At 36.9% G+C, this 13,065-nt stretch overlaps 1 protein-coding gene across 1 annotated transcript; it reads right to left on the bottom strand.

Moving 5' to 3' along the window:
• Nucleotides 1-3,711: 3,711 nt before the first annotated feature.
• Nucleotides 3,712-12,598, bottom strand: LOC113240438 (polycomb protein EED). Its single transcript, XM_026477739.1, has 7 exons — nt 12,466-12,598; nt 12,123-12,262; nt 11,282-11,453; nt 10,463-11,002; nt 8,093-8,245; nt 5,871-5,987; nt 3,712-4,056 (listed from the first exon to the last, which is right to left on the bottom strand). The coding sequence occupies exons 1-7, from the start codon at nt 12,487-12,489 to the stop codon at nt 3,961-3,963; spliced, it is 1,242 nt and encodes a 413-aa protein (XP_026333524.1). The 5' UTR covers nt 12,490-12,598; the 3' UTR covers nt 3,712-3,960.
• Between the last annotated feature and the right edge of the window lie 467 nt (nt 12,599-13,065).

Genomic DNA, 13,065 nt, shown 5'->3' with positions numbered 1-13,065 from the left:
CGAGCAGTTGATACTTCCACACCACAACTTACCACTCGTTAGCATTAAATATTGGTCGAAGCTCGTTGATTATTTCTAACATTAACATAGTGTAAGGCAAAGAAAAAATTTTTTTTTTTCAGACTGATTAATGTTGAATCTAATTAAAATAAATAAATGATTTAAGGTCATCTAATTTTATAATTCGTTTCACATTCTGTTTACATTCACAGCAAACGTAATAGATGGTTACATTTTGAGTTTCTTAATTCTTTATTATATTTTTAAGCGATGTATTTCTAATAAATAATGAAAACTCGAGATGTGGGTAATTTGTGGGGAATATGAACTTTGTTCTTCTCCAATTTGGGTATTTTAACCGTGATTTTTGGGGATTCTGAACAATTGGCGTTGGCAACGCTGCATGCGCCTGTAATTTCACCAGCACCCATACCCTACAAAACTGGCGGCAGAAATAAATAAATAAATGGCTGCGTAGGGTTGCCAGGTCTTAAAACCGGATAGCCGGATATTTGGGTAAAACGGCTGGACACTACATTTTTAAGGATTTTGTGTCGTGGTTTTAATACGACAATTTTTTTAATGTAGCCACGCTTTTTTTATGATTTATAAAAAAATCTTGTATTAGCAACAAAAATTGAATAAATTATTTCTTTATTTTTAAGCATCTATTGCATCGAAAGCCTCGCACGCCCGAACGACCGCGTATCTGGTCCAATATAAAACGCCTAACAAAAGCTGGACATAGATTTGACGGGACACGCATCCAAAAAGCCTATGTTCGGCTTTATCCGGACGCCTAGCAATGCTAGTGTTGATGCTTATCCGTAGGCAGCCAGACAGGTGTTCCTTCCTTTACTTTGTTTGGGTATAATAGTGGAATCTTCTTCTATGAATTATTTTGATTATACTGATATGTATTTATCTTAAAAACTTATAAAAAAACATTACTATGCGTGTGGTAGCAAGATATGTCGCCGAATGATGACTCTTCCTTAATTTCCCCTCGCGCCACTCGCGTCATTCCGCCGTAGTCGCAGTTTGATCGCGCGGTCACTTGATAGCGTAGGTAAATAAATATTATAACGTCTGTTGACGTATATCATATGACGTATATGAATATGTGTGAAAGTTGCCTCCTCTTTCAGTAAAAGTTTTTTTTTCAGCCCCCGTAGCATGGCTACGTATGATAGTCGCGACACGCGCGAGATAAAATTAAAATAAGCGCGCGCTATTGGCCGTCTCAATCAGATCTAACTTAGATCTAATGTAGTCATGCTACGGGAGCTGTACACGTACGGTAAAAAGTAATGATATTAATGTTACAATTTAAACAAGTTTAAATTAATTATATTTTTTATATCTTAAAAATTACTGGTAATCTTGCCTGCTAATTTGTTGTTTCTACGTTTTATCGACCGGCTTCGACACAGTCGCAACTCAAAAAATGGCAAAAGTGGCAAGTTTTAGAGGTGTTATTTATACAGGTGTGCCATGGTTATGCGAGACACGGAGTAAAAGTATTATAATATCAGTTTAAAAACAATGGAGGTTTTATTTCCTTATACTTAAATATTTCTTAAAATTTCACTCGTCTTCTCTTACGTGACGAATAGTAGGGGGTAAAGTTAGGGATGTAAATAAGACACAGTTATTAGAAAATTGACTAAATCCAGTCTTTGCTTTTATTGTGATTTCATTAATATAATCGTGTATTTCACGTTTAATTATTATAACTATATTAAGACGAAAGTGGGAAATTGTGGGTAGTTCCCATTTGGTCTATTGAACATGACGTCATCAGACAAAACGCAACAATTTTTGACTTATTCGGACAGGTAATATTTTCTTTTTATAGGACAAACTATAATATTAAGAGTATTAAATTTATAAGTAAACTTACTCTTTTTCCAATAATCGTAATTTTATTTTCAATATTTTTGTATTATTTAGTTCTGCAATATAATTTTTGTTTTATTTGGTTTCATGGTATGTATGTAATTTCGTTTATATTTGAGACGAAAGTTTTTTTATAATAATAATAATCACGCACACACTTAACGTAACCCCGCACTAGGGAAACCCTGTGTCGCGGGTGTCATAGACAACCACAAATTACACCCAAACTCACGAGAGAAATAATTGTAGACCATACAAATGTTTCTCCCGGCCCGGGAATTGAACCTGGGACCTCTGTGTGGCAGTCCGGCATGGTAACCGTTCGGCCACAGAGGCAGTTATATCAAAAACCGGGACGAACAAGCCATATGCCTGGTGGTAAACTGCACGCCTGTCCATAACTGTTCAGTGCCACTCAGAGCTTTAAATCGCAAAGACCTGTGGGGCACTGCCACTGCGCCTGTCACCCTGAGATATAAGTTGACAAGTCCCATGTGCCTGTAACTTCACCAGCTCCCTTACCAGTTACTTACCACTTTTATATAAAACTTTTTTTATGCAACATCGATGTTATTATGGAACAATTTGGGGAAAAAATAGATTTTCATGTAATTCCATGATGACAATAAGAAGTGCGCTCGCGGGCAATGCTAATATATTGTTCTATAGAAAATACTGAGGAATTGTCTTAATTTGTTCGATGACGTCATGTTTTATTAAAAGAGATGGGTACTACCCGAAATTATCTAACAAAGTCTTTGATTTGCATTCAGTTGATGCATAATGTAATGTTAATTCAATATAATAATATAAGCTATCTATTTTACTGTAGTCATTCACATGCGTCCCATGCCGAGCAGGGGTCTCCTATAGGGAGAGATTAATCGTTCAAAGTTCCATCATTTGTTCCATTTTTTGGTTCAAATCTTTTTAAATAATGTTCAACTAACATCCAAATTACATTAAAAGCAACCAAATTATTGATAATAACTCACACTTCGATTCTTTTATCGTTCAATTTCAATACATTATCTAGATTAATTTTAGTTAAAAAAGATTCAGTTAAACAAGTTAAAACTAACTATAAGAACTTAAAATAAAGAAAGTCGGTACCTGTGGCAGTATTCATTACTTCAGTTTCTGGTGAAATATTGCTTAAGGTTAATCAAAGATTTAACGAGAAGAAACGGTCATAATTTGGCCCCTTAACATGTAGTGAAGTTAAAAAAACATACATTGAACACCTACTATCTCAGGGCTTAAAAGCAATTGGTCAGCTTCAACAGCAACCCCAGGATCACCAGTAATATCCATAAATACACATAAACATTTAATATACAATGTGATTTTTTAAACTGGGATAGTAAGGGGAAAGTTAAGGGGGAATAGCAGATGCAGGAAAATTGTCTTAGGTGGTTCCTAATCCTTATGTTTTGTGAAAAGAAATTTGACATAGTAAATTTTTTGGTCAAGCGTGAGTTGTCCATAATATAAATAATATTGTAATTTTTTTTTAATGCTGATTAACTTAGTTTCTTGCAGGGACAATTTTTCATTGTATCGAAAGAAAAAGTCGGGACAGAGGTTGGTCAAATTTAATAAAATGTCTTTGCATACAATATGAACATACTAAATTAATCAGTTTTTTTATGATACAAAGCGATGGGACGAACAAGTCGTGCGCCTATTGGTAAGCGACACGCCTGTCCATAACAGTGGCAGTGCCACTCAAAGCTTTAAATCGCAAAGATCTGAAAGTTCAAGTACGTAATAATTTTAAAAATGTCAAATTTGTTTTCACAAAAAAAGAGTTCCTAAGGCAATTTCCCTGTATCTCCTATGATTTCGGATACATTCCCAGTAATTAAAACACGCTGTATAATATCGTCCCTTTACTAAGGGTGTCACCATGCTTATTAACGCGAAATCGGCTTGAGCCAGTCAGAAAAAGTTTTATGTGCAATACAGAAAACTTCATTAATTAATTTGAATTTAATTATGAAGTACTGAGACCTCAGATCAGACCTGCCAGTCCTCTTCCTGTAGTCACCTTAATGTTAGCTAGTTATTATTATTGCTAACAGCTCTGTCCCATCTCCAAATCGTACCATCATCGCAGCATGTTAATAAAACTTTGCCGTTTCTGGAAAGGGTCACCTGCAAAGAGATATGCTTTGATTGACAGAAACTCTTTTTTTTAATATAATAATATCAAGTGACGGGACGAACAAGTCGTGAGTCTGATGTCAAGCTACACGCCTGTCCATAACAGAGTCCGCGCAGAGTTTTAAATCGCAAAGATCTGAGAGGCACTGCCACTCCGCCTGTCACCCTGAGACATAAGGTGGACACTTACCCTTCAAAACCTAAAAATGGTCGCATTACTCCTTGGTGCGGGAGAAACAGGTAAGGTGGCAGTACTTCTCTACTAATAAAAACCAAAAATTCGTTAAGAAAGTTTGTCGTCGCCGGCCAGAAACCGCCATCGCCAGAAGACATCACTACTTTAGCCTCTTACAATAGTAATGGGAGTAACTTACAATTTTGATGAGAATGAATTATTTATGTCACAAGATAGAATATTAAATTTTGAATCGAGGTATGTACTAGTATTACTCCAAAGAGAGGCCGGGAAGTAAAGGATTGTTGGACAAGTATGAGTTATACTTGTGTTCGATGTAATCGAACACCTTTAACGTAAGCGTTTGGCGGCATGCGCCGGTCGCCTTTACTAGTGCATTTCCACAAGTCATACAAATCGGGTGCATTCATAACATTTAACATAACATTTTTACTATTTTTAACAATAAACTTTATACATTTAAACTGTGTTTATCAACATCAACATCAACAATCACCACTACCCCGAACAACTTGTATTATATGAGTCAGGCAACCCCCGTTCTCGCCGAGGTATATATAGTGTTATTCCTCAAATAATGCGAGGAAATATAAAAAATACAAACAAAATTCAAATAAAACAGAACTTCAAATTATTTTAGTTTATTTCATCTCCTTTTTTTAAGTATGTGGTGCAGGTATATGTATGAATGCACCTTAATTCGACACGGAATAAGTAATACCATAGACAATATTTTTAATTGTCACAATTACGGACACTCAAGCTAATGAGCAGTTGGCTGTATGACAGTTTTTTAGTCTGTTTACATAGCCCTTTGTTAGTAGATATATTATTAAGTTTAGAGTAGCGGACAGTAATGGATTTTCATACTTATTTTGTCGGCCTAGGCAGTGTTGCACGCACCATAAATTACAAATTTTATGGGATATTTTTTGAGAGTAATATTTTCCGAGCATGTTTGAAAAAATAACTTTTTCATCACACTTGCTCGTAAGTAGTTATATAACGTGCACAAAAACTAGGTGGTATTTTTCTCATAAGGTCCGGAGGCCAGTAACGGTTTTTCACATTCCATCGAAAGCGGTGGCTGCAAAATCTGTGCTTTGCTTTTGAGTCAATTCTTACCAAATACGACCTATTTGAGTAACTGCAGAACATACAAGCTGTTGATCATTATCCCTTAGTCATTGGTTTTTTTTATTCTCACCTTTAATTTTAATTTCTGTGTTTCTCTGTTTAAGCAATTTATTGTATTAAATTTGTTGTGCGTGTTAGACATATAAAAACGGGTTTTATTATCTTGCCGGCCGCAAAGATCGAGGACAAATTTTTGTCGCAACCTCCAGCGGTGAATTTTTTGTATTTATTTATTAAAACTAATGTAAATACAGTCGGCTATTTCATTTAACATTTTTGTGAGATATTTCCTTATAGATACAATGGCAAGCATAAATTTAAAAAAGTTATTTTACTTGTTCGCAAGTGTTTTCAAAAACATTGTATGCCATGCGTGGAGGCATTAACGTGCCTAACAGGTGGGAGTTTGGATTCCTGTTTTTATTATGCTATGGTATTGATTTCAACGCGAGATATATGGTGTGTTCCTTACCTGTCTAACGGCGGCCTGGCAGCGGGGGTGCATGAGCTGGGAGACCCGGCTGCCGCCCGCAACGCTGCCCAGCTCCCACACCATTGTCTTACCACACTGGTTGCCCAGAGCTATTACCTACGAACATATATGGACGATTTAAAGATTATAGAATAGGTCGTATTTCGAAGTTTGACGTTACATAAAGTGTAGATACAAGTTCTTCGTGAAACCTCTAAATCATAGTTTCCCAAAGTGGTCCCTATCCTAGTGGGCGCTGAAGAGTCCTAGTGGGACGGTAGCGGCCTCGGAGGCAGTTGAGGGGCGTTGATGCTGTCCTGGGGGTACTACCGCATTTGAAAAAAACTTGCACTATCTATATAAACTACATTTATTTTTTCTTGTGATTTTTTGTGTCAAGTTAATATAAAAAATACGTGTTTTATATTATTTTTTTGTGTTGGTGGACATTGAAATTTTTTCTCATCTTCATCTTGCCTAAGTGGGCGGTGATCCAAAAGGTTTGGGAACCTTTGCTCTAAATAGTCATTAATAACCAATGATCGTAATTGAGGCAGTTAATTTATATTATAATATAATGTGGACATTCCCTTCTACCAATGCCGGGAATTCTCGGGACTGATTACATTTAATTTCTTTTTTATAACCTCAAGTGACGGGACGAACAAGTCGTGCGCATTACAGTTAGAGTGCCACTCAGAGCTTTAAATTGCAAAGATCTGAGGGGCATTGCCACTGCGCCCACTACCCTGAGATATAAGTTGACAAGTACCATAATGCCTGTAATTTCACCAGCACCCATATTCTTCAAAACCGGAATACAGTAAAGCTGACATACTGCTTGGCGGCAGAAATAGGTAAAGTGGCAGTACTATCCTGGACGAACTCTTTCACAAGGAGCTCTACTGCTACTAACATATGCGTTTTATTTATTGAAATTTGATTACATAGGCGACAAATTATTACTTCCTATTAAGTATTTGCTACAAATTATTGTCTCAAAAAATATTATTGTAGTTGTGTATAGGTACTTACGTATATAAATACTCTAGCCATTTAAAAGTAAACAAGAGACAACCAATATTTTGGAATGTATAGAAAATAAACAGTAACAAAAAGAAGCGTCTGAAGGCACGGAAGTGATGAACACATTTTGTAAGAGGTTCTATTGTAACTTTCAGTGTGCGATACTAAAAATATACATTTCCATTGAAGATTTCGAGTTTTGAGTACCAGTAAGAAGAAATTTGGGAGACTAACTTTTCCAAATTGATTCAGGCTTGGGTAGTGTCTTGGAGTGAATTTTGTTGGCCTGGTACTTTTAGCATGGGGTATTTACTAGTTTGAGAACCAGCAATTTGATAGTTTGGCACATAGTATTATTTTTAAAAACTAAACATTTTAAGCAAATAAACAATAAGAACGAAATTGCGAGTAAAAATGTTATTTTTCACTACCTGCATTTGGAACTAAAGTAATTTACAAGATTTTGATACAGGTTCAGAGAGAAGTAGGCAGCAAACAAGTATACGGCCCGCCTGATGGAAAGCGATCATCGTCGCCTATTATAATTATAATTACTGGGAACGAACGCCTGCAACATCAGGGGGAGTTGCAAACCCTTTAGTACCCTTCTCAAACCCCTTTTGAAGGACTCCATGCTGTATTCCTGCCAGAAAACCCAGACAAGGAGTTCATTCCACAGCCTAATTGTACTTGGAAGGAAGCTCGTCTGAAACCGTACAATACGAAATCGATTCGGTTCTAAAGTGTGAAGATGGACTCCCTGCCGGTGGCGAGCGGTGCGATGATAGAATGTTTCTGTTGCCATCATGTCAAACAGTTCTTCAGAACGTTGGCCATTGGACAGGCGATAGAACCGACAGGGAGGCAAAGTCTCTCCTCTCAGGTTTAAATTGTAGGACTTTATTCAATATGTCCAAACTCAAGTTAAGTGAGAACAGATGAGACTCCTCTGCACCACTTTAACCATTATTGCCTTGTAATGGATATAGAAAACGCACTTCTCGGTAAACATATGCCCCACCCAGAGGAGGTAAATAATCTGAACTTAGAAATTCTTTTAAGTCTGTTGACTTTCGCTCCGAGTTGTAATTAGTGGTGATCTTTTAAATATAAATTTGCACAGGCCCTTAATAAGTCACCCAAATAATCACACTGGAACTGTAATGCTATACTGATTTTATAAACTCTATTTTTACCCTCTGGCTATAGTCGACGGCGAAACGAATGAACCAAATCTCGCACTCTTTGTAGTCGAATCTGTGCACTATGGTGACCGAGTTATCGCCTGGTCGTAACTCCGTGTCTTCGAGTCGGCCTGGCTTCCAGCAGATTATCGCATTCTCGCACGACTACAACAAAAAAAATTAGAAAAATATTGATTTTTTGATAGTTCTGAATAATAATTACAGGGAAGTCGTCAATTGCCGAATTTAGACTACCCCAATACAGATTCATGTACGACTCACAGCTGGACACATTCTTCTTGAAGAGCAACTTTTAGTCCTTAGCCCACCACACTGCGCGGTTAGGCTGCTAATAGATTGGCTGCATATGGGGTTCTTAGGTTTTCGCGATTGTTACGCATAGAAAAGAAATAATTTTTCCGAATTTAAAGCGCGTATATTTGTTTTTTCAAACAAACCAACGTCATGGTCACGGTTGATAGAGGTGGTAAAAAACAAATATACGCGATTTTAATACGGAAAAATAGTTTCATTTCCTAGATTGAATGCATATTTGCAGTTAATGCGTGAAGACGTAATCAACTTTAATTAGCCGAGACTTCGACTGCATGACGTTGATAACGACTTCACACATTAATTGCATGTAGTTGATCTCGGATGCATGAAGTCGGTTTCGACTGCATGCAGTTAATGCGTTAAGTCGTTATCCGGCTGCATGAAGTTGATAACGACTTCACGCATTAACTGCATGCAGTCGATCTCTGTTTCACGAAGTCGGTTTCTACTGCATGCAATTATTGCGTGAAGTTGTTATCAACTACATACAGTCGAGGTCTCGGCTGCAAACATGCAGTCAATCTCATAGCACAGCCTTAGGGTTCGACATCAATAGTATCATTATTTTGTTGCTCCAGGCTCCGTGATAATTTTTTTTAATTATCGGAGCGGGACAGCGATATTGCGCTCTTTCTCCCACTTACGCGCAGGACGGTGCATTACTGCAGTTGATAAAAGCTATCGATTTAGATGACATTTAATTTTTTGTAATAGTGTAAGTTGGAATGGAAATAAAATATAATTTATTTGTTAAATTCAATGGAAATTAAACATACAAATTTACAATATTAAAACGTTAAAACTGGACGGACTGGATCTTTAGTACCTCCTAAATGTTAACTCAATGTTGATAACAATGGTATAAGAATAAAAAAGGTGCGATAATTATTTAAACAATAGTAGATAATAATTACTCATTGACCTTAGCACCGACCGTGCGCCCTTAGTGACTCTTCTGACTTTGTTTTGTTTGGTACAGGTTTAAGGTGGTTTTCCACTGGCGAGGCGAGACGAAATTTTTATGACAAAATTTCAATTCTGTCTTAGCCCATCTTCGATGGAAATGGTCTTGGATTGACGAGGATGGGCGAGGCGAGAATTGAAATATTTGTTGATGTAACATTGAACCATATTGCTGCCTACGGTATACTCTGCAACGGAAACACGATTTCTCGCGGGGGCTCGCGCGATCTCGCGATGGCTATTAATACTAATCGTGAAATTGTGGAGTACGTACTATTTGCGTTTAAAAAAAAAAGATGGTTTCATCTGATTCTTGTAGGAAAATCAGATCGCAGCGCGAGCTATTAATGGCAATTTTTGGTGGAAATAGGCGGCGAGGTTTCAATTCTCGTCTCGCCGGTGGAAAACCATCTTAAAGGTGGTAAATAGCAACCACCACTAAAAGTTTGCGCGAGCTCGCGCTGTGATTGCGGTTAGTAAAGAAACTAGAGAAGATTCAGTACTATTCTGTTCATCTAGCGATAAATACACGGCTTAAGAGCATAGCCCGTAAATTATTATTATTATTAAATATGCTGACGGAAGAAGAATCAGATAAAACCATCGTTTTATTAAATCTCAAATCGTACATACCCACAATCTCGCGATTGATATTAATAGCTATCGCGAACTCGCGCGAGAAATCGTGTTTCCGTTGCAGAGTACATTGCTCTATGAAGTCAGCAATACGGTTCAATATTACATCAAAAAATATTTTAATTCTCGCCTCGTATATCCTCGTCAAATCCTGTCTTGGATTTCCATCGAAAATGGGCTAGGAGGGGATAGAAGTTTTGTCATACATATTTCAATCCTCGTCTCGCTTCGCCGATGGAAAACCACCTTTACATACGCGTCGCGTAAGCTCAATACTAAGCAAGTGGGAGAAAGAGCGCAATATTGCAGTCCCTCTCCCACGATTTATAGCAGACTGTGGAGTGGTAAATAATCATACTACAGGTTGCATGTTTTCTTTGACCATCCAATAATTCTTCAACATAAAATTGTTGAAGAAACAACCACAAAAACTTTACAGTAAGTTACCTTGGACAAAATGAGATCTCCCATCCACCGAACACAATCCACATAATTTCTGTGTATATCCCTCGTAGAGAAGTCAGGGAAATGCTCTTTCAAAGAATTAAAAGGTCTTAGAGCCCGATGTGGGTTAAAATTATAACTTTGCTTTATGGCCTCGTTCATAGATGGCTTATCCAGTCTCCATAGTTTTAAAGAATGATCCATTCCACAAGACATGATACGTTCTCCTTTGAGATCAAAATCAGCACTTAAAACTTCATCTCTGTGACCTTCCACTCCACCAAAAATAGCAATACAAACATCAGTCATAATGTTCCACAGCCGTAGAGCATGATCTTTGCTAGCTGACAGAAGAAGGTTAGGATCCCGCGGGTGAAACTTAACTTCGTTGATAGCATGGCCGTGGCCTATGTAATGTTTGATACAAGTCTGTGAAGCAGGGTGAAAGATCCGAATGATGCCTCGTGATCCTGCCACAGCGAGCAACGGAAGACCGGTTTCTTCTTCATAAGACCATGCACAAGTGTAGAATGTTTCATCAACCTGTTTCAATAATAAATTATTAAATGTAATTAACTTCCTTTTCTGATTTTTGGTACAGTCAACATAAAATTTACGTGAACAATATTTTTGCTTAAATTTGAGTGCGCAATATCTGCATATTTGACGAAAACCAAGCTTAAAGAAATTAAGGTGCATTTAACACTGTAATTAAACACAATTGAAAGTTATGGTTACAAAGATTTTACTTGTGACAACCATGTTTGATACCTTGTAGTTTTGAAAAAGTAATAATTTAATAAAAATACAAAAAAACCATACATCAGGATCCGCATAGCACTGTAGAAACTTGAAGCCTCCGGACTCTGGACATTCATAAATGGAAACTCGGTTGCTTCCCACCACGGCAAATACTTGTGGTTCGCCTTCCGCAAGGTGGTGGTTGAATTGGCAACCAAATAAAGGTTGGCCATGATCCTCTTTTGCACTACAGCTGTAATACAAAGTAAGTGTTGTGTAAGATTTTTATTACTAAAAATTTATTACTGGCTTTTGTGCTAGTAAAGCTCCTTGTTAAAGAGTTAATTCAGGGAAGTACTGCCACCTTTCCTATTTCCGCCACCAAGTAGTAATGTGAGCATTACTGTGTTCCGGTTTTGAAGGGTGAGAGTACTGGTGAAATTACAGGCACATAGGCCTTTTCAACTTATCAGGGTGTCAGGCGCAGTGGGAGTGCCCCTCAGATCTTTGTGATTTAAAGCTTTGAGTGGCACTACAACTGTCATGGACAGGCGTGACACTTACCACCAGGGGCACGACTTGTTCGGCCCATTACTTAGTACATTATAAAAAAAAAAACAATGTCTATAATGTAAATATAACCTTGAACAAAGGGAATAGTATACTAAATATGTTTTATTGTAAATAAACTGACATTATCTACATTTAGCTCTTCCAATTAAAGATAGTAAATTTTATCTACTAGGCTGAGGAGCTTTTTTGTGGTCACTGGGCACCTAGACCTCCCCAAAAAACAACTACGCATTAGTAATCTATGACCCACCAATTAATACAACTTCCATTGATATTTTGTATGATTTACTTACTTAGTACTATAGATACAGGCAGTTACTTGATTTAGCCACTGGTAAAAAACACTTACTTGAACTTATATGGAGGTTTGACTTGTTTAGTAGTCTTCTTTTTGCCGCGTCTACGTTTCTTCACACGGGAATTCGTTGGAGTCTCGCTACGGGACGTATTATCTGTATTTGAGGTGCTTTCTACACTGGAAGTATCATCCTGGAGGCAAAAATAAAATTTGTTGTACCTCTAGTAATTAACAGCGATATTATTAATTCGATATGACTTCAAAGGTGCACACTTCTAGTAGAAGACGTATAACATACTTTAAAACGTGTAATAATTGTTTATGAGTCAGTTTCAATGTGATTACAAAGTCACATTGTCGAGACAAAAGCTTTGAAGCGTATAATTATACTCACTGCTTCATTATCCGATATATTCATGTTAGTCGCTAAAGACACTTTCACTAACACTAAATGGTCAATAAAAAGTACAGTTTTAATACAAAATATGGATTTTTTTCAATATTTCATGACGGAAACCAGTGGAATCAGCTGACAACGCGTCGAAATGTCAAATGTCAAATTTTCGCGGGAGCGGCCATGTTTTTTATATTCCATTTTTTAACGGAATAGTAAAGAAAGGTAAAGAAGTTTACAAAGGAAAGCTATAGTAATAATTGGTTATTATTTAGTTTTGGTAAGAAATCGTGAAGAAATATATTTACAAGAAATCTAACTATCAATTGACGAACTCCCTCCTACTAATGAATATTTATTTTTAACCGTCATACCATATTTCACGTAAATTATCGGTAAGCTGATTAAGTAAGTTAAGCATACAATTAGAGATGGAAAAACGGCTTATTTTTTTAAACGTTTAAACGTTGTGCTTTTTTACAACGAACGTGCTTTTTTAAACGCTTTACACATAAACGCTCTTTAGTTTGAAGCTTACATAATCGTTTAGAAAAATATTTAAGCGCGTAGACTTTTAAGTTAAAATAGGCGCTTGCAATG

The sequence above is a fragment of the Hyposmocoma kahamanoa genome, unplaced genomic scaffold (assembly GCF_003589595.1).
Source record: "Hyposmocoma kahamanoa isolate Upper Pololo Valley unplaced genomic scaffold, ASM358959v1 138, whole genome shotgun sequence".
Lineage (NCBI taxonomy): Eukaryota > Metazoa > Arthropoda > Insecta > Lepidoptera > Cosmopterigidae > Hyposmocoma > Hyposmocoma kahamanoa.
The sequence above is the reverse complement of the archived record's forward strand: the minus strand, read 5'-3'. Positions and strand labels throughout refer to the sequence as shown.

Coding starts and splice junctions, on each gene's coding strand:
- LOC113240438 (XM_026477739.1), bottom strand. CDS start 12,489: ATGAATATATCGGATAATGAAGCA. Junction 11,003..11,281: donor AGTGCTATGCGGATCCTGAT/GTATGGTTTTTT, acceptor TTATTGAAACAG/GTTGATGAAACATTCTACAC. Junction 4,057..5,870: donor GCCAGGCCGCCGTTAGACAG/GTAAGGAACACA, acceptor ATCTCTTTGCAG/GTGACCCTTTCCAGAAACGG.